This window comes from Molothrus aeneus, chromosome 8 (genome assembly GCF_037042795.1).
Source record: "Molothrus aeneus isolate 106 chromosome 8, BPBGC_Maene_1.0, whole genome shotgun sequence".
NCBI lineage: Eukaryota > Metazoa > Chordata > Aves > Passeriformes > Icteridae > Molothrus > Molothrus aeneus.
The window spans coordinates 3,717,305-3,738,642 of record NC_089653.1 but is presented as its reverse complement, the minus strand read 5'-3'; the positions used below and the strand labels follow the sequence as shown (position 1 = coordinate 3,738,642).

The window sequence follows — 21,338 nt, the reverse complement described above, 5'->3', positions numbered from 1 at the left end:
TATATTTTTTTATTTCATTATTTTTCAATTTAATTATATTTTATTTATCATGATATTTTATTTATCACACTGCTTATCTGGGTTGGTGAATTGTTGAGTATTATCCCATTATAAGTCAAGGTAGGTCTGGTTTCTACTCTGGAAAAACCCAAAACAAATTGTTTTTTATTTAAAATGACATAATAGAGAATGAGTGTAGACACTGTCCCACCTGCCTGTCCTCATCCTGTGAATGCCTCTGAGCACAAGATAAAAACAGTACAGGGAAGATAAAAAAATCCAGTCAGGAAGATTCCATGGCCACAAATCCATTGATTTAGAGTCAGAGTCCTCTTTAGCATCAGCTGAAGAAAACCCAGGTGAAGGAAACAGGTACAGGCTGCAGAGCAAACTGGTCGTCCAAGCTCTAGGACTCATCTATAAATTATAAAAATCCTCCCTTGGCTGATGGTGCCAGGCTACAAAATGGCATCAGCTTCTGCAGGGGCAGAGGAACACCTGGGTGCAGATCTCCTCCAACCCCCCAGGCTCCTGGGCAAGCTGCACCTGCCCTTTAGGGTGTGTTTCAATAACTGATATTGAAAACCCTCCATGACAAGCAGAAGCTGATGGGAAGCATTTCTCCGTTCTCGCAAACCACCACCCCCCCAGATACATTTTATGAAGTCTGGGAACCCAAAAAAGCTGAAGTTTAGTTTCCATTGCTCGTTGGTTGAGTTTTGCAGAGTCATTTTTCTCGCCTAAAAGTGGAGCAGTTTTCTGCTCAAAGCTGTGCTACAGACCTGATTCCTCTCTGTGGCCTGCTCACCTTGCAGGCAAGGGCAGAGCTTGCTGATCTAGCAAGCCCTGACTGCTGCTTTTCCCCACCCCATCACTTGAGAGGGTTTCTCAGACATACCTGCATCATGACCTCGATTTTGATTATCAGTCTCATGTGGGGTTTTTTACAGGGAGGAGGAGGAGGGTAGGTTCTGCTCCTCTCAGCCCCAACCACAGCCTGCAGAGCACCCCCAGCCCTGCTGAGCAACTCTCAGCTGGTGGAATGTCAGAATAATGGCCCAGTGGAAGGTAAAATTACTGATTTCTGAGTGAGTCTTTTCCTTTGGAGTAACACTGACCTGCCAGGGGAAACCTTGTGGTTAAAACAGGGGATGTTTCATGAGGTCTCAAGTGCTGGTGCTGCCCCTAGGTCAGGACAACCCCTGGGATGGATCCAGGCTGGGGATGAGCAGCTGGAGCAGCCCTGGGGAAGGCCCTGGGGGTGCTGGGGGTGAGAGCTGGGAGCCAGAACCCCCCCGTGCCCTGGGCTGAGCCCCAGCGTGGGCAGCAGGGGAGGGGGGGATTCTGCCCCTGTGCCCCTGGGCTCAGGTGAGACCCCACCTGCAGAGCTGCCCCAGCCCTGGGGCCAGCACAGGAGGGACCTGGAGCTGCTGCAGAGAGCCCAGGGCAGGCACCAGGATGGGCAGAGGGATGGAGCAGCTCTGCTGGGAGGAAAGGCTGGCACAGCTGGGGGTGCCCACCTGGAGAGGAGAAGCTCTGGGGTCACCAAACTGGGGCCTGAAGGAGCTGCAAGAAACACGGAGAGAGATCCTTTAGAAGTGATGGAGTGACAAGGGGGATGGCTTCCCACTGCCAGAGGGCAGTTCTCTTCTGTTCATTGGGCAGTTTTCTTTATCTCTCCCACAGCCAATCCTCCCTCCAGGAGATCTCTGCTGTTCATGGGCCATTAATTATTTTCTTCTGTTCCTGGGCCATTATTTATTAATTATCTCCTGTCCATGGCCACAGAGTGTCCCTGCAGGGCTGATCCAATTCCATCATCCCATGGGGAGACGCTCCGCCCAGGGGAGGAGCCAAGCATTCCTACCTGGATCCAATCTGAGGTTTGGGACACCCCAGCAGCCTTTGCCCAGTGCATTCCCAGAGGAGCAGCTTCTGCTGCCCTGCATTGTCAGAGGGAGCCCAGGCCCATCTCCAGCAGCCCTGGAGCTGCAGAGGAAAACTCCCCCCTTGTGCAGGATCCCTGCTCCAGCAGAGCCACAGCTGGCACTGCAGGAGGGCTGAGCCCCCATGGGATGGGGCTGTGCCACCCCCCTGACACACAGGGGGACAGGGCCTATGATGACTCTGTCATTGGTTTGTTTTCTTTTTTGTACTATTTTATTTGTATTTTAATTTTTCTAGTAAAGAACTGTTATTCCCATATCTTTGCCTGAGAGCCCCTTAATTTCAAAATTATAATAATTCGGAGGGAGGGGGTTTACATTTTCCATTTCAAGGGAGGCTCCTGCCTTCCATAGCAGACACCTGTCTTTCAAACCATCAAAGAGAGATGGTCTCTGGAAAGATCTAGCCCATTGCTCAGGAGCACCCAAAAAAAGCCAAAATGCTGTGAGGAATCACCAGCAAAGGAAGGGAGAGCACCACGATGCTGCAGGACAAATCCACCACACCCTGGGAACAGTTTTAGTCTCCCCAGCTCAGAAGGGAGGTAACAGAGCTGGGAAAGCTTGGGGAAGGATGGAAGAACTGGAATGGGTTCTGTAGGAGGAGCTATTTAAGCCAAGTTGCCTATGACAGTCCTGCTGTAAGAAATTGGAGTGTAGCAGATGGCACCAAATTCAGCTGGAGACAGGCTCAGGTTGGGCAGGAGAAGGGTGCTGCTCTCAGGACACACCTTTCCCCTGCAGAGCCCCCTGGTTTTGGGGATGTAAGGAGTTTCTGTGAGTTTTAAAGGGTGATGAACGAGTTAATGAATGAGCAGGGTGCTGGTGGCTTCCAAAGTGACCCACTTCATAAAACCCCTGAGCAGCAAAAGAACCTGCAAGAGCCTCCAGGTGAAATTTCCCTGTTTTCATGTTTCCCTTGTTCCTACACCTCTCCCCAGGTTTTTGGGCAGAGTTCAAGGCTGGGTACTGGCCTCAGGGGATTTGCAACAATGCAGACATTGTCACGCTCTCCTGGCACAGGAAATCAAAGAGACCTTCCCTCATGAGGACGGATTTGATGAGCAAGTGATTTCTGCTTTACATCCTCATTCAAGCTGAGCACCTGATGATGAAGCCCAGAGTTCAGAGACTGAGGGATGGAAAAATTCAACTCCCCCAAACCATTCTGTTTCAGAACACCTGTGCCACCAGGTTTCTGAGTAAAAGAACTACTTACAGGCTGCCTCAGGATCCAGCCACAGAGCAGTATTGGCAGGATAAAAGCCAAGTCAGCCAAAATGCTGAATAAGCAGAGAAACCTGTGCCACTTGCAACGTGTTCTCAGCTTCTTCTGCCAGCAGAAAAGGGTCCTGGGCTTGTGGGTGATTCACTTTGTGTCACTTGGCTCCACCTCAGAGGTGAGGGTTTCGGAATTACTCACAGCCCCGCAGTAACGGAGCAGATCGGGTGATGCTGCTCAAGTTTTGCACCCTTTGAACCCAAAGAGTTTCTGAGCAGGTGACTTCAAAATGAGACCTCCACGCTCTTTTTTTTTTTTCCCCTCCCCCAGTTTGAGGCAGCTTTCATTCCAGTGAGTCCTTGTTTCAGACTGGGTGGCTGGTATTGATTGGGACTCAGCAAAACAATCTCAGTTCTTCACTGGGAAGGGACAGGTGGGCTTCAATTATGGATGACACAGAACTCTTAACCATTACCCAGGCATCACAAATTCATTTCCAAAATCCCAGAGCCTGTTCTTTTCTAATCCAACTCCCACAAGGAAGGAAAGGCTTTGGTGCAGACTGCTTGGGGGCCTGGGCATGGCTGGCAGAGATGGAACCAGGTGGAGTGAGAGGGCTCAAGCATCTAAAAAGTACAACCCTCTTTTGACTCCAGAGATGATTTTTTCCTCCCCTCCCTCAATTTCTTCCCCAAGGAAAGAAGAATCTGACACACAAGAACAAAAGAGAAAAACCCCCAAGCCTTGCTTAAGCCATATATCCAAAACTCTTGCAAATGGAAAGTTTGTAAGCCAGAGAAAATTGTTTGTTGTGCCAGATATGGCTACTCTCAAGTCCCCAAGTGTATTCCTTTGCCCTTCTCTCATTAAAAAGCTACAATGGACCCTGCACAGATGTGTTTTTAAAGGTGCAAAGAGCTGCCCAAGTAGCTGGAGGGATCAGCGGATACCATTGTGAGGACTGTGGTGCCTCAGCCTGGCTGGGATGCAGCTGTAGGAGAAAATACCCACCTTGATCAGTGTAAATGGATTTAGGAGGTGACTGCAATTGTGAATTCTCCCTCAGCCTGTGCTTTCAGCTGAGTGGAGGCTTGGTTTATTTTCCCCCACTTCTCAACTACATGGCCACCTTTGTTTTAGCTGTGACGCCTCCTTGGCCAAGCAAATATTTTTATTAATACTCATCAGCAAAAAATATAAACAGATACTGAGTTAGAACCACGGGCTCGGCTCTGATTGTTTGACCTTTAGTTTCTATTGACAACAGCAAAGTAAACAATTTCTGTGGGGACTCAATGCTGATTTCTGCCACAAATAAATAAGAAAATGAGATGAACACAGTGAGCTTTAAGTTATTAAACAGAGACCTGAAGGCACTGAAACTGGGAGCTGCCCTGAAGAATTGATACCTGTGGAGCAATGAGTGTCCCTGGCAAAACACTGCTCTTTGCTCATCTTGCAGGTTGGATTAGGATGGATCTGCCCAGTGGTGTGGACTTGAGCTGAAGTGGACTTTTGAGAAGGGTGCCAGCCCTCCTGAGCAATGCTCAGGGTCGGTTTTCAGAGCCAGCAGCTCCCTTGAGGAGCATGAATGGGCAGGGAAGTTCCTGTGCACCGTTCTGGTGCTCCAAGAAGGATGTGGAACTGTTGGAGCAGGTCCAGAGAAGGCACCAAGCTGCTGAGGGAACTGAAGCACCTCCCCTGTGGAGCCAGGCTGGGAGAGCTGGGGCTGTGAGAAGGGTGTGGGGAGACCTCCCAGCTCCTTCCAGGGCATGAAGGGACACAGGGAGGCTGGAGAGGGACCCTGCATCATGGACTGGAGGGACAGAACACAGGGAATAGCTTCCCACTTCCAGAGGGTAGGGATGGATGGGACATTGGGAATGAGGAATTGTTCCCTGGCAGGGTGGGCAGGCCCTGGCACAGGGTGCCCAGAGCAGCTGGGGCTGCCCCTGGATCCCTGGCAGTGCCCAAGGCCAGGTTGGACACTGAGGCTTGGAGCCACCTGGGACAGTGGAAGGTGTCCCTGCCTATGGCAGGGGGAGGAACTGGATGGTCTCTAAGTTCCCTTCAACCCAAACCATTCTCTTCATCTTTAATTTTATGATCCAAGCAGAGCAGGGAAGTAAAACCCCAGATCCCACTGCTTTATAGCCAGATAGGAAAACACTGAAACCTCAAACATAGACGAACCTGCAGAGAAAGTAAAAGGCAAAAAGCCCTGTTTTTAGCATAGCTCCTGCCCTCAGCAAAGAGCAGGAGGCAGGTGGAATGCTGCTGAGGCTGTGTGGGGATGGCTGGCCCAGCAGGCAGCCCAGGCCTGCTGTAGCTGCAGGGTTACAGCAGCCCCACGAGCCACGCTGACCTTTCGGGAGCTCCCATCCCTCCCCCACAGCCTGGGACAGCTGTAAACATCCCCATCATAAAGACACAATTGTGAGATCCCATTTATTTGCCATTAGGAACCGGCCTGGCACGGCCCTGGGTTGCCCGAGGGGCTGGGCAGGCCGGGCCTGTCCCTGCCCTCCTGCCATGGCCAGGGACCATGGCAGGCCACAAACGCCTCTGGGCTGTCCCTGAGCCCCTCCTGGCGCCAGCGTCCCTGGGACAGCTCCTGCCAGATGAAAACAACAGCCCAATTCCCTCCTGGCCTCTCACCAGCTCTTCCCATCCCTGCTGCTCCCCCGGGTGCAGGGGCCGAGGGTGGGGAGGAGGGCAGGAAGTTGCTGACGCGGGCGGTTGGATTTGGGTTTGAACACCATCCAGAAAGGAGCACCAAATATTAGTAAACAGATCAGGAAATGTTTCCGTGTTGGGCAATAACTCTGCTTTTCCACAGCAGCCATCATCTCCAGTGGTTTTGCCACCAGGGGAAAAGACCCCACTTGGTTGCTTTGCTCAAACATCAGTGGAGAAGATCGGGTGATGCTGCTCAAGTTTTGCACCCTTTGAACCCAAAGAGTTTCTGAGCAGGTGACTTCAAAATGAGACCTCCACGCTCTTTTTTTTTTTCCCTCCCCCAGTTTGAGGCAGGTTTCATTCCAGTGAGTCCTTGTTTCAGACTGGGTGGCTGGTATTGATTGAGCCTCAGCAAAACAATCTCAGTTCTTCACTGGGAAGGGACAAGTGGGCTTCAACTACTGATGACACAGAGCTCTTAACCATTACCAGGCATCACAAATTCATTTCCAAAATTCCAGAGCCTGTTTTTTTTCTCCTTCAGGCCCTGCCCTTCAAAGGCAGGTCTCTGGGCAGGTGCTGCAGCAGGGGATTCTGATTTGGGTATGTGTTGTATTTGTGGGGTGCCCTGTGGCAGGAAGGAATGATTAATCTGACTCCATGTTCTCAGAGGGCTAATTTATTATTTTATGATACATATTATATTAAAGAATACTATACTAAACCATACTAAAGAATACAGAAAAGATACAGAAGGTTAAAAAGACAATAATGAAAACTTGTGACTCTCTCCAGAGTCCCAACACAGCTTGGCCCCAATTGGCCAAAGAGTCAAAACAACTCACACCAGAATCCAATGAAACAATCACCTGTGGGTAAACAATCTCCAAACACATTCCACATGAGCACAACACAGGAGAAGCAAATGAGACAAAAATTTGTTTTCCTATTTTTCTGAGGCTTCTCAGCTTCCCAGGAGAAAAATCCTGGGCAAAGGGATTTTTCCAGAAAATGTGAATGCCACAGGCATGGGTCTGATTCTTGCAGAGCACAGGGTGCATGCTCCTGGACATCCCAGGGGATTAAAGGATCCTGCAGCCATGTCCAGCATCTCCACCATGATCCAGGCTGAAAAGGAAAGGATCAGGATGCTTGGCCTATATTGCTTTGGAAAAGAAGATTATGAAGCAGTTTCCTGGCCGTGTGGTGACGAGGGAATTACTGAGTTCCATGGGCTCCTCAAGGCAGGGACAAAAGGCCTGTCAAGTCCTGCTGCTTCAAGCTGCAGTCAGTCCCTTTAGGAAAAAGACATGGGAATGAATCAAGCACTGCATGAAATCCTGGTTTTACCCTTCCTCAGCATCCTGGGATGAACCCAAGCTGCTCCTCTTGCAACATGTGAGGGAAATAAAACAGTCCCTGATTCCGGAGGACTGAACTGCCCCAAATCTGTGTTTCTGTGATCTTCACCATGACTTCCACTCAACAAGTTCAAATTTAGGGGCTTGGATAAGAAGCCTGTGGTCAAGGGCTGGTTTTGGAGAGAAGACCTCGTTTTTGGGCACAGCACCTCCCACTGCAGGTGTAGAGGGATGTTGATGTGGGATGGAGGTGGCACCAGCATGAAGAAGAGGAGCTGAGAGGATGAGGGGAAAATAATTTCAAATGAGACAATCCTGACCCACAGCCAACAGCAACCCTAAAAGCAAAGGAGGAAGAAGCAACAGAATTTGTCTTTTTTCATTTGTTCATTTTTTAATTTCATTTGTCTTTTTGTCTTTTGTTGAACTCCATGAGATGGTGTGAGAAACCATCTGATCTAACACCTCGTGTGACCAAGCCACTGTGACTGCATGAATCATCCCACACAGACACCTGGTGATGCTAAAGGTGACACTGTGACACCCACAGCTTGCCATTTATTTTGCCACTGGTGGTTTTCACTGATACCATCAGTGCTGCCTGCAATAACTAACAAATGTCATGTCCATTTGAGAACCAGGGTCTCTGGGGAGATGCCACCACACCTTGAGCTCTCACCATTCCAGTCTCCTTCCTACACCTTTGTCCTGCTTTTTCTGGTTTACCAAGATAAGGGGCCTGTCTCACTCCAACCTCTGCCATGGGCAGGGACACCCAGCAGGTCCCAGCTGGGCCAGGAGGCTGCTCCAAGCCCTGTCCTTGGACATTTCCAGAGATCCAGGGTGCCACAGCTTCTCTGGGCACCCTGTGCCAGGGCCTGCCCACCCTCACTGCCCATCCTGGGCATCCCTCAGCCCCAGCAGCAGGGATAACAAAGGGAGCAGGAAAAGTGGAGGCTGCAGGACCAGCTTTGCTATAAAGATGAAGCAGTGGATGGAGCTGGGCAAGGGGCTGAGCCTGGAGCAAAGGAGGCTCAGGGGGCCCTTGTGGCTCTGCACAACTCCCTGCCAGGAGGGGACAGCCAGGGGGGGCCGGGCTGTGCTGCCAGGGAACAGGGACAGGACAAGGGCAAAGGGCCTCAAGCTGGGCCAGGGGAGGCTCAGCTTGGACAGCAGCAGCAATTTCTGCATGCAAAGGGTGAATTAGTTCTTATCCCAGTTACAGTCTCACAAACCCTGAGTTCTACAGCACTTCACTTTGACAAACTAAAAATGGAGCCTCATCTCTCTCTCTACAAGGCTTTTAAGGATAAACTGTCCAATTAAGAAATGACACCTGAATTATTTTTACTTTTAACCCAATAACCAACCACCCATGGCCTGCAATGTGGACTTTTTTATCCAATTACACAAAACCACCCAAACCCATGGAGAGGAAGGTGAAGAAGAAGGATCAGCCTCTGCCCTGAAACCTCCATCTTGTTTATATATATTACTGTATTCTAAAACCTTAAACTCTAACTCTTCCATCATGTGATATCACACACTTCTATTCAAACTCCACACCCACAATCCCAGTTCCATCATTCCATTTTGGAATTCAATTTCAGGCCTTGGCAGGGGCTGCCCAGGGAGCTTTGGAGTGCCCCATCCCTGGAGGTGTCCCAGGAAGGGCTGGAGGTGTCCAAGGAAGGGCTGGAGGTGGCTCTGGGCTTGGGACAAGGTGGGCATTGGGATTCCATGGGCAGGGAGGGCTTTTCCAAGCTCGGGGATTCTGGGATTCTCTAAACACCACCCAAAAGCACCCCGAGGGAATTGCTGGTGCAGCCTCCTGGCCCAGCTGGGAAGTTGATGCCAGGTTTAAGGAGCTTTGCTGGCCATGGGCTGGAGCTTCGTCGCGTGCTCAGCTCCTGCAGGGCTCATCTCCAGCTCTCCTCGCCTGAGGAAAGCGCCGAACGTGCCGGGGCGTTCTAACGAGCTTTCCAAATGGTTCCTACTCCTCTGCTCCCAGGCCAGGCCTGCATGGAGCAAACAGAGCTGTGCCGAGGCGTGGATGGAGCTGGAATCCTTCCCCAGCCGTGGCCAAGTGGGAATAAGAGTTACTTCTTTATAGCAGATGTGTAGCTCAAAGTTCACCATAAGGGCACTCACATCGAGAGCACAGCGTGTATTGTTCTGCAAGAAGGCTCAGCTCAGCCCTTCAAAAGTCTCTGGAACAACTAATTTCATTATTCAAAGAATAAAGTGAGGCAGAGGGAGCCCAAATTAACCCTCTGGCCGCTCCCTGGAAGCAGGGATTTCTTTAGCACCCTGTGCTTACAGATGCAGCAGAAAATCTGCCTCCCAGTGTCCCAGCTCTGTTTTTCTCACTAGTTTAGGAGTTGGATGTCTTATTCCTCTCAAAATGACTACCTGGACCCAGGCCAGGCTGAGCACCCCCACATGAAGCCCTCTGTGTGTACACTGCAGCAGCAAATATGGCTAGGGATTTTCATCTCCACTTATGACCTCCAAGGAAAATGAGAAGCAAAATATCTATATATTTTTTTAATTATCCATACAAAAAAAGATCGTTCTCTTACTGGCCAAATTAAAAAATAATACTTGCAGACAAGAAGGAGAGAAGAAGACAAGTTCCACAAAAGGAAAATTCACCTATTTTTAGGCAGATTTGAGCAAAGAAAAATACACTCCTTCAAATTATGTCCCCTTCTTGGCCAAGGATCTCCTGACCATGTGGCTGGGGCATGAACTGTTCCTGAAATTCTCCCTGCCCAACCAAATTCCTCTCTCTGGAGCTGAGCTGCTCACTCAGCATCAATCCTACCTGTGAGTTAAGTTCTAAGGGAAAAGCCCAGGACACCTAAAGGAAATCCACCCAGAGCAGGAGGTTGATAAAGGCTCAGTCCAGGACCAGGACCATGTGCAGATGGGTCCCTTTCATTTGCTGCTTCACTTCCCACTTCCAGCACACAGTGCAGGGGGTGGAATTGAGATGAGCTCTGGAGAAACAGCCAGGAACCATCTCCAACCACATTTGGGGCAGAAACCCGGGTTTCTCCCCAACCCAGAGCTGCTCAAAAATCCTTTGGCGAGACCCTTGGCAAGGGCTGGAGCTGTGATGTGTAACAGGGATTATTTACACTTGCTCCCGGCCTGCTGTGCTTGCAGCTTGCATTCCCAAGCTGGCCCCCAGGACTGTCTTAAATCAAAGGAAAGTGGGATTTGCACTACCCAGGTGCGCTGAGGGAGACAGCAAACCCCAAATGACGGGGATGAGGGGTGCTGATGATCTGATTTGGACCAGACTCGCTCCAGCTCTCCCTGGACAGAGCAACACCCGCGCTATTGCAGCATCACATCTGGGAGCAGCTGGAGAACAAAAATCCCTTTGTCCCAGCGTGTTCCCGAGGCTCCATCCCGCCCGTGCCGGGGAATGTGTGAATGGTTTGCTGCAAACGGGAGCGGCGGCCGTGCCTGGCTAAATTCGAGGCGCTGAGCCGGGATTTTCTGCGCTAGAGAAGGTGGCAAAGTGCGGGGAATGGATTTATAGAAAATTTTAAAACCTTAACAGAAGGCTCATACAGTGTGTATTCGCATGTAAACTTTGAGATAAGAAATGCTGACTTGGAAATGCTATAGAACAAGATATTGGTAAGAGAGGAGTAGAACTAGAAACAAGTTTCAAAAGGTAGTTTTCTAAATAAGACTAGATACTTTAGAGAAATGGAATTATGAAAGATACATTGAGGTAAGATTTACGAGGGGTAATTTTAGATGATTAGTTTTAAGGTATTTTCAGCATAGTGTAGCTAAAGCTGATAGAAAGATAAGAAACATTTATAGCGTATTGTAAAATATAAAGAAACACTTATAGTGTATTGTAATTAAGAAACAGTTTCTGATTGTGATGGTGTGAATTATAACATCTGTATCATCTCGCTCTTCTCATAAGACTAAAAATAGAATGAAAAGTTTAATAGAATAATAGAATAAAGAATAAAAGAATAAACGCCTCTCAGTTACCCCATCTCTGGGTCAGAAAAGAACATAATCCGACAGCAAAGGAGAGTGGCCCATCCCCTCCTCTCCCGCCAGCTCATCCCCTTTCCCTGCGCTCTGGCTCGGGAACCAGCTGCCGGGACAGAGGCTGACCTATATCCAGCTCTGACTGCCCACCACGTTTTGGTTTTTTTTTAAAAAAAAAAACATTTTCCCCCAGATCTGGTCTGAAAAAGGACGGTGAAACCCTCGCCCGGGGCGCTCGCATCCCTGCAGGGAGCCCTGGGTGCGCAGCCCGCGGCACGGGGGAGATGCGAGCGGCTGATAGCGCTGAGAAAGGAAGGATGTCGGGCCCGGCACAGGTGAGGGAGGAGGTGCCGCTGGGCTGGGCTGCAGCCCTGAGCACGGCAGATAATGTCACGCTGAGCTGTGGTTGACCGCAGCGGCCCCGTGACCGGCCCGGCGGTCGGGCGGCAGGGGCACAGCGGAACGGGCTCGTTTTCCCACAGCACGGCTCGCATGGGGATGGGTGAGAGCCCTCGGCACTGAAAACCCTTCCCCAGACGTTCAGGGATGAGGGTGACAGACACACACACCCGTGGGGTGAAAACTGGGAAAGGATCAGAAGCCTTTCCAAGGGTCTCCAGGGGTTTCGTCACCACAGCCCCCAAAATGACAGCGACCTGCCCTGAACATGAAATTTCTCCGCTGGGGTTGAGCCCTCATCACTAAAAACCCTTCTCCAGGTGTTTGGGGACGAGGGTGACAGCCACACACACCCAGCTGGGATGAAAATTAGGATGAAAATCGGGAAAGGACAAGAAGCACGAGGTTTTCCAAGGGTCTCTAGGGGTTTCATCACCACAACCCCCAAGATGACAGCACCCTGCCCGGCACCCCTTTATTCAACACAAAATTTCTCCAGTGCTCAACCCATGCGAGCCCTCGGCACTGAAAACCCTTCCCTAGGTGTTCAGGGATGAGGGTGACAGACACACACCCGTGGGGTGAAAACTGGGAAAGGACGAGAAGCCTTTCCAAGGGTCTCCCGGGATTTCATTACCACAGCCTCCAAAATGACAGCAACCTGCCCTGCACATGAAATTTCTGCACTGAGGTTGAGCCAGTGCTCAACCCATGCAAGTCCTCAGCATTAAAAACCCTTCCCCAGATGTTCGGGGATGAGGGACAGCCACACACACCCAGCTGGGGTGAAAACTGGGATGAAAACTGGGAAAGGATGAGGAGCCTTTCCAAGGGTCTCCAGGGGTTTCATCACCACAGCCTCCAAAATGACAGCAACTGCCCTGTACCCCCTTTACCCAACATGAAATTTCTCCACTGGGGTTGAGCCAATGTTCAACCCATGAGAGCCCTCAGTACTAAAAACCCTTCCCCAGATGTTCGGGGATGAGGGTGACAGACACACACACCCGGCTGGGATGGAAATTGGGATGAAAATTGGGAAAGGATGAGAAGCATGAGGTTCTCCAAGGGTCTCCAGGGGTTTCATCACCACAGCCTCCAAGATGACAGCCACCTGTCCTGCACCCCTTTACATGAAATTTCTCCACTGGGGTTGAGCCAGTGCTCAGCCCATGCAAGCCCTCAGTACTAAAAACCCTCCTCAGATGTTCGGGGATGAGGGTGACAGACACACACACCCGGCTGGGATGGAAATTGGGATGAAAATTGGGAAAGGATGAGAAGCATGAGGTTCTCCAAGGGTCTCCAGGGGTTTCATCACCACAGCCTCCAAGATGACAGCCACCTGTCCTGCATCCGTTTACATGAAATTTCTCCACTGGGGTTGAGCCAGTGCTCAGCCCATGCGAGCCCTCAGTACTAAAAACCCTCCTCAGATGTTCAGGGATGAGGGTGACAGCCACACACACGGGTGGGGTGAAAATTGGGAAAGGACCAGGAGCCTTTCCAAGGGTCTCCATCGCCACTACCTCCAAGATGACAGCAACCTGTCCTGCACTCTCTTTACCCAACACAAAATTTCTCCACTGGGGTTGAGCCAGTGCTCAGCCCATGCGAGGCCCCAGCACTAAAAACCCTCCTCAGATGTTCGGGGATGAGGGTGACAGACACACACACACCCGGCTGGGTTTTCCGTGGGATGAGAATTGGGAAAGGACCAGAAGCCTTTCCAGGGATCTCCAGGGGTTTCATCACCACAGCCTCCAAGATGACAGCAATTGTCCTGCACCCCTTTACCCAACATGAAATTTCTTCACTGGGGTTGAGCCATTATGGGGATTTTTGAATGAGTTAGAGATGGGACTTCTGAACTGGTTTTGATGATGTGGTTTATTTTTTTTGTCTTTTATATAGGTAAGAAGGGTGAGTTTGGCTCACATCTTTATTGTATGGTTTAGAAAGTCATAAGACCCTTAGTTACAAGACTTTTTAAGGATTTATTGACTAATAAAACAAGGATATTTATGTTTTTTACTTAATCTTTAAATATTTCATCTTATGGACTCATGTTACAGTGTAAGCTTTCTTAGCCAATCATGTTATGGCACACAAACCTACAGTACTTCATTCTAAATTCCTTGCTTACCCTTGTAACTACTTTTATTTTTATATCTTTAAAACTCTAAACTTTCTGCTTTTTAACTTAAGGTGTCTCTGCTTTAAACTATAAATCCACATTCTCCCTTGTAGCACCTAAGTTTGGAAGCCTTTTCTGAGGTCTCAGATAAAATCCTGTGTTTAATTCCAAGCTTGGCCTTACAAAGTTCTGAGAGCTCCTTGCATGCTGGATTCCAATGAGCCATAACTCTCCCCCTGTTTCCATTTATTTACCTCCAGGGGAGAAAGTTTGCTTGGATCTTCTTTGAAATGAAGCCAGTCACTCTCCCTCCTCCTCCTCCTCCTCCTCCTCCTTGGCAAAGGGGCTGCTCTGTGCCCCATGGGGCTGATCCTGGAGGTGCCACCCGAGAGTGGGAATGAAGCACAAATGCCCAGGAGGATGCCAGGGAGGAGCTGCAGTGATCAGGGCACAGCAGCAGCAGAAGGCTCTGGGATTTCAGGGCTCCAGCTCTGCCTCACAAAGCGGCTTAGGGCCAGCACAGCTGAGCCAGGGGATGGATTAGAGGCAAAACCGGCTCTGGCTCCGGGGAAATCTCTGCACAGGGGCTCAAGGTGCTCAGAGAGTGCCATGGTCCTCCCCTGGGAGCAGCTGGGCTCCTGGGTCCAGCACAGCTCCTAATGGCCTGTCCCAGCCTCCCTGTGCCCTGTCCCAGCCTCCCTGTGCCCTGTCCCCATCCCCTTGGAGCTGCTCACTCTGGCATTTGCAGCCCAGCAAACGCTGCCCTGGCCCAGGCAGCCACAGAGCCCCTGGTGCCAGGCTGGGGATGGTGACCCAGACACAGTCAGGGTGGCACAGACAGGGTCAGGTTCCTCTTCCTTGCACTGTCTCAAGGAGGAGGTCACACCCCACGCTGGTGCCACTGCAGCAGCAGAGACCTCTGCTTTCAGTCTGGGGCTGCACCAGCACAAGGCTGCCCCTCCAGCAAGAGGAAATGTGGTCACAGGGGTGCTTTCAGCTGGGCAGCACCTCCCACCTGCAGCTGACTTTTAAAAATAATTAAAAAAAAAAGAACCAACACAAAAACCCCCAAGTCTCCAAAACTAAATTAATCTCTTAAATTATTTTCATATGCTTGTGCAAAATCACAGCCCAGGTCTCTGGAGACAGAAGAGACTTGTCTGGTTGATTTCCTGGGATTTTCCCTGCATGGATGTGACTTTTGATGGCAGATCTATCCATTGCAGTCCTGTTCCCACATTCCCTGACCCCAGAGTAAGAGCAGTGGCTGCACAGGGTGCCACAGGCCAGCCCTGCCAGGGGATGTTCCCTGGGTGGAAATCACCACAGCTGGGAGCTGGAGGGCTTTGAGAACCCATGGTCCTGGCTTTCCTTGTGATGAGGAACACAAGAACATCGTGGTCTGGGAGCTGGGAGGCTCCAGCTCCAATTCAGGCTGTGCTTGTGGCACAGATGAGAGCAGACACAGCCATGCCCCTTGTCTGGGAACAAGCAGAGAGAGGCTGGAATGGATGGATCTGCCAGTTAATCAAAAATCAGGGAAAATCCCAGGAAATCAAGCAGACAAGTGTCTTCTGTTGCCACCCTTCTAGACACAGTGGGCTCTTTGAAACATCACCCTGTGTGGGAATTCCACATCTCCCTGCTCCCAGCATTCCTGCTCCCCAGAGGAACACATCCAACAGCTTTTCCTCTCCACCTTAAAAAAAACCAAACAAAACAAAAACCAAGCAGTTTTTACCTAAATCATCTTAACCTGGAGGGATGCTGCAGAATTGGTAGACTGGCATGATATTTTCAGGAGGAATTTCTGCATGCAAAGGGTGCTCAGGCCTTGGCAGGGGCTGCCCAGGGAGCTTTGCAGTGCCCAGCCCTGCAGGTGTCCCAGCAAGGGCTGGAGGTGGCACTCAGTGCTCTGGGCTGGGCACAAGGTGGGGCTCCATGGGCTGGCAGGGATTTTCCCACCCCATTGATCCTGGGATCTGAGGAAGGAGCAATTTGAGACTCACCAGGATTTGAAAAAGCTCCAAATTGAAAAATCTCAGTACTCAAAAACATCTCTGAATCTGTGATTTGGGCACTTCAAGGCATCAGGGTGACCAAAGCTGAGAGATTGCTGAAAGGAGGAGTCAGAGACATCTGCACTGGTCTGGCACTGCTGGTGTCAGAGGCTGATGCTGATACAAAGCCCCTGAAAGAGCATCACAGCCCTTCAGAGAGCAACCACTGAGCCAAAGACGCCTCACATTCAGTTTTCTGCCTACTTTTTAAATTAACAAGTCTTAAATTCTTAGTGTCACTTAAAATACTCCACAAGAAATGGCCAAAGGCAGCAGTAAATCACTGTGGTCAGCTGGTGTGATACAGGATGTCAGATTTGGGTGAAATGCAGGGGTAAAATAAGAAAAACAGAGGCTGAATTGTACTCCTCTAATGGTTTAAATCCTGTCTGCTATATTTTGTTATTTTCAGTGCTGTGGTAGAGAGGTACTAGACATGTGACACGTGATAGAAGAGGAAGGGCAAGTTAAAATGCCATTTAGAATAAATAAATTATTTCTTGCTTAATTTCTGAGGAATTTCTGAACCAATCCAGTGCCACCCCTGCCATGGCAGGGACACCTTCCACTGTCCCAGGCTGCTCCAGCCTGGCCTTGGGCACTGCCAGGGATCCAGGGGCAGCCCCAGCTGCTCTGGGCACCCTGTGCCAGGGCCTGCCCACCCTGCCAGGGAACAATTCCTCATTCCCAATATCCCATCCAGCCCTGCCCTCTGGCACTGGGAAGCCATTCCCTGTGTCCTGGCACTAGGACAAGGAGAAAATAAGGAGTTACCAAGGAATAAACTCTCCAGCTTCATGGATTTTTGTGCTGCTTCAAGTCAGGCTCCTCTCCTTGACATAATTTTCATGGGCTGTAAAAGTACCAGGAGACCTGGCAAGAGTGCTGGAGCTCTGTGCCTCTGCCTACAGCCAGGGAATGTCTTATTTTAATCAAAGTAACCACTCTGAGCACAGATCCTGGAAAATTCAATTTAATTCCATCCCAATAATTATTCCAGGGTGCTGATACATCTTCCTTTATTTGTTTCTTGCAAGATGATGTTGATGTTAAACTCAAATTTGATCCATCACAGCAAAAATTCATAACTAATCTAGAGGAATTTTAGCATCCTGAGTTTGAAATTGCTCTAAATGAGGCTTCACAGCCTCTGCAAGGCTCATGGCAGACTCAATGCAGCCATCAAAGTTGGAACGAGTGAATCCATCACCCCCACAGATCAGGAGAGGCTGAGTGTGAAGAATCATCTGTCCTGGACAATTGGGCACAGCTCTGGTAACCTGAGAATGAGAAACATAAAGGGAGTGGGGAGAGAAAGTATTTCATTGACCTGAATTTCACACCAGAAAGATCTGTGCTCCTGAGATGCACATCACAGAACCACAGGATGGTTTGGGTTGGAAGGGACCTTAAAAATCATCTCTGCCATGGACAGGGACCTTCCACTATCCCAGGCTGCTCCAAGCCCTGTCCAGCCTGGCCTCCCACTCCCAAAGGTAAATCCAAACATTAACCATCAAGGCACCACAGTAAAATACTTACTTCTGGGAGGTGAATAGAGTGAAACTTGATTGTGAGGGGAAATTTAGAAACTGTGCAGCTTGTTGTGTTTTATTCTCAGTAGATATGACTTGTCTGAGATCCAAAAAGGTGTGAGGGTGATCTCACATCAGCAAAGTGGGGCTTGCAAAATCCCAGACAGGTTCAACCTCCTGTCTCTGGATCACAGAACCCCAGGGTCCCTGAGGCTGGAAAATCCCTGCCAGCCCATGGAGTGCCAGCTGTGCCCAGTGCCCACCTTGTGCCCAGCCCAGAGCACTGAGTGCCACCTCCAGCCCTTGCTGGGACACCTGCAGGGCTGGGCACTGCAAAGCTCCCTGGGCAGCCCCTGCCAAGGCCTGAGCACCCTTTGCATGCAGAAATTGCTGCTGCTGTCCACCCTACTAAAGCATGATACTCTTACAATTTTCTTTGATCATTCCATGGATTTCCACCCAGTAAACCATTGCTGTATCCCCTCCTGGGACTGTCAGCTTCCAAGGAATCTTGCTAAATCCAGGGGATTTTTCCACTGATTCAGATGTACCCTCAGCTGGCCACTGCTGAGACATTCTCTGCCACTGCCAAGTGTGGATGAGCTGCAAAGCACCCACACTTATGTTGTTGGCTGCATTTTCTGCTACTGGGTGTTACCATCTCTCCAAAGGAGGAAATTAGCTGAAATAACCAATTGTAACCCCTTACACTTTATTCAGCTTAACAGAGGAGTCTATCCAGGCATGGCAAATCCAGAGAGAGCTTCTCCCTCAGACCAGTTTTAAGTCAGTACTTAATTTATTCCTGAATTTTTCTCACAGATCGAGCTGAGTACAAACAATGCAGAAAGACTTGGCAGAAAAAGTCTTCTTTGAGTGTCCTTTCTCTTTGACTACCCAGTGTTTATTTGGTGCTGGTTGTACCAAACAGCTCCTACCCCTCCTGGTATTTGGTCAAAGATCTTGGAGGTGTTTTCCAGCCTCAGTAATTCCATATGAAGTGACAAAGTGTCAAAGACACACGGTGGGTTGGGAAGCTGCTGGCTCTGAATGCTAATGGTGCCTTCACCATAATTAGAGCAAGGGGATCCAGAGCTGCAGCTGTGCTGCTAAGTAGTGTCAGTAGAATTTTGGAAGTCCTAATCCCTCATCTGCCATGGATAATTGTAATGTCTGCATTTTAATCCCAGGATTGTGTTTGGCCATGTGAAGGATGTTACAGCCGGATTTAATTAAGGAGTAGGATAAATCCCAACTAAAAGAGTCAGGGGAAACAGGCACCCATCTTATCAGTTCCCTTGGCCTCTGTGGCAACAGCTTATTATAATTGAAAGTAAAGAGAGCTTTAGGAGAAAGAGGGAGCTCTGCCCCAGATACTTCATTTAGGCAGTGATTATTTTATAGGGTGGCTTTAGAGATCTCTTTATTGAGATAACGGGTCTGACCTACACGGACTTATCTGCAACCTAAGACATATTGACATTCATCCACCAAATTACAGGCTGGTGATAATTCCTCCTGTGGCACCAGCAGCTGCTGGACTCAGAGCCCTGGCTGGCAGCAGCAAGAGAAGCAGGAGTTGGATGGGGTTTAGGAACCCTTTCCAGAGTTGGATCTATTGTATTTGCAGGGACTGCCCTGGTGAAGGCAGGAATGATGCATTTGATTTTATGTTTTTAGAAGGTTAACTTATTACTTTATTATATTATATTATATTAAAGAATATTATATTATACCATACTAAAGAATACAGAAATTTACTGAATGTTAAAAAGATAATAATGAAAACTTGTGACTCTTTTTAGAGTCCCAACACATCTTGGCTAATGAGTTAAAAGAACTCACACTAGAATTTAATTCGGTGATTACTTTTGGGTAAACAAATTTTAAATACATTCTACATGAGCACAACACAGGAGAAGCAAATGAGATAAGAATTGTTTTCCTTTTCTTTGAGGCTTCTCAGCTTCCCAGGAGAAAAATCCTGGGCAAAGGGATTTTTTCAGAGAATGTGAATGCCACATGGATCCAACTTTTCTCCCCCACTCCCACCCACAGCTCTTGTGAGCACCAGCAGCTCTCAGCAGGTAAGGCAGAAGAAAAGTCAGATGTCACAACCAGGGAACCTTAGCAGTGACATCTGTTTGTCAAAAAAAAAACCCTGAACTGATAAAGAGGAACTTAGAGAACACACCACGATTTTGGTAGGTTTTATATAAGTATTAATAGCCGTGCTGAGGTTGCTTTTGCAATCCACCAATACTTTACTTGCAGAAAAATAAACTTTGTGCTAACCAGACCAGGTTCCCAAACTGGATGCAGATCAAGGGGTATGTATGAGCAGACTCCACAACAGCCATCCACAGCAACTTCAAAAAAGGAAAAATTTTTAGGGGACCGCTTTAAAAGTAAATATTTTGTATTAACCTCCACGTTAAAATTCACCAATGTAAATTAACTTGAGAGGCTTTGGGTAAACATGGAGATACACTCCAATACTTTAGGAAATCGCCAACAATTTCCTTGCATTTTTAAAAGAAGCCTGCAAAATATGCACATTTTGCTATTATTACCCTTAGGTAGTTTACTTTAAAATCCTTTTCACATAAAATTCTGTTAAATTGAGCTGGGCCAAATCAAATAATAACAATTAGTACATCTATACTTCTGCTCTTCTGTGGCAGGGTGGGAATTTTGCTAATAATACCACGTACTTTTGGATGCACACAGATGTATTGAGTCAGGATTTTTAAATACCAGTGAAAATCCCACCGAATTACATGGGATTTACTTCCTTCCTGTACACTGCTCCTGCCCCTGCTTACCAGGAGAGCTGCACAACTCACTGCTGAGCCAGGCCAAGGATGTTAAAAAATGGCTAAAAATGACCTGGCTGTGCTGGCCAGCCCTGGATGCTGCTCATGGCTGCCTGGAGGAATTTGTTATGGATACTGAGCAACCATCCCCTCTCCTCTTGCTCCCTGAGGATGGAAAATGCAGCCCCAGCAGGTCCTCCCAGCTGAGTACCTGGGAGTATCTCCATCTCTGGCACTTGATGCTGCTTGGTTTAGGCAGGGAGGGCACAATCCTCTGCAGGTGGCTGAGAATGATCTGCTGCACCTCCTCAGGGTCTGAGTCCAGGTGCTCGCTGCCAAAGGCCACAGTGGTGTGCACCACGACTGAGGGCCCAATTTCAGGAGACTCTGGAAGAAAGAAAGGAAGAGGAGAGGTGCTTTTGAAGCATTACTCATTCATACCTGCCTTCCACACATGCTGACAATTGTGCCTCTGGCCTGGGAGTCAGTAAGAACAAAGATGTCTGTGGTACCACTCTGTTCTTCCAGATGGGAAAAAAGCACATGGAATAACACACAAGTCAAGGAGGACAATCTCTGCAACAGCCTGGCCTTGGACACTTCCAGGGATCCTGGGGCAGCCACAGCTTCTCTGGGCAACCTGTGCCGGGGCCTCACTGTAAAAAAATTGGGTTTTTTATCTCATCTAAATCGACCCTCCCTCAGTTTAAAGCCATCACCCTTTGTCCTATCACAAAAATTTGTTCTCATCTATGAAATCATAGCTCAAGTGCTGATGTTGATCCCAGCGGACTTGGAAAGGGCCAGGCTTTGTTACATTTGGGGCTGGCTGCAGGTTCTCTGCAGCAGGTGACTCCTGTCCCCTTGGCATGTTGGCTTGTCACCTTACAGATGTGGCCTAACAACCAGGAGCCAGGCAATTTGCCTGGATTTTTGGGTGCCCCAATGAGCCCTGAGGATGGAGCAGGGACACCCCATGGGGTTATGCTGCATTTCAGCTGAGCTGGCTGTTCAGTCAAGTGATTCCCTCTCACTCCCTTACCCAGCAACTCCCTCCTTGGGAAGCCTCTCCTGGTTAGACCTTTGTTTGGACTAGCACATTCCTAGAAGAAGATTTTCTTTTCAGCAAACCAGTGTATTCTGACCCAGGAATC

The 21,338-nt window shown here is 49.1% G+C and overlaps 1 protein-coding gene across 4 annotated transcripts in view; it reads right to left on the bottom strand.

Annotated features, from left to right (window-relative positions):
* The window catches only part of RNLS (renalase, FAD dependent amine oxidase), a 73,450-nt gene that overhangs the window by 3,810 nt on the left and 48,302 nt on the right, over window positions 1-21,338 (bottom strand). For 2 of the 4 annotated variants that reach the window (XM_066554997.1, XM_066554998.1), the window contains exon 6: window positions 20,396-20,571. In XM_066554997.1, the coding sequence (XP_066411094.1) occupies window positions 20,396-20,571 (176 nt within the window). Of the gene's footprint in view, window positions 1-6,510; window positions 7,143-16,694; window positions 17,114-20,395; window positions 20,572-21,338 lie in introns of those variants that run through there. The other 2 variants (XM_066554996.1, XM_066554995.1) reach the window with 2 other exon arrangements.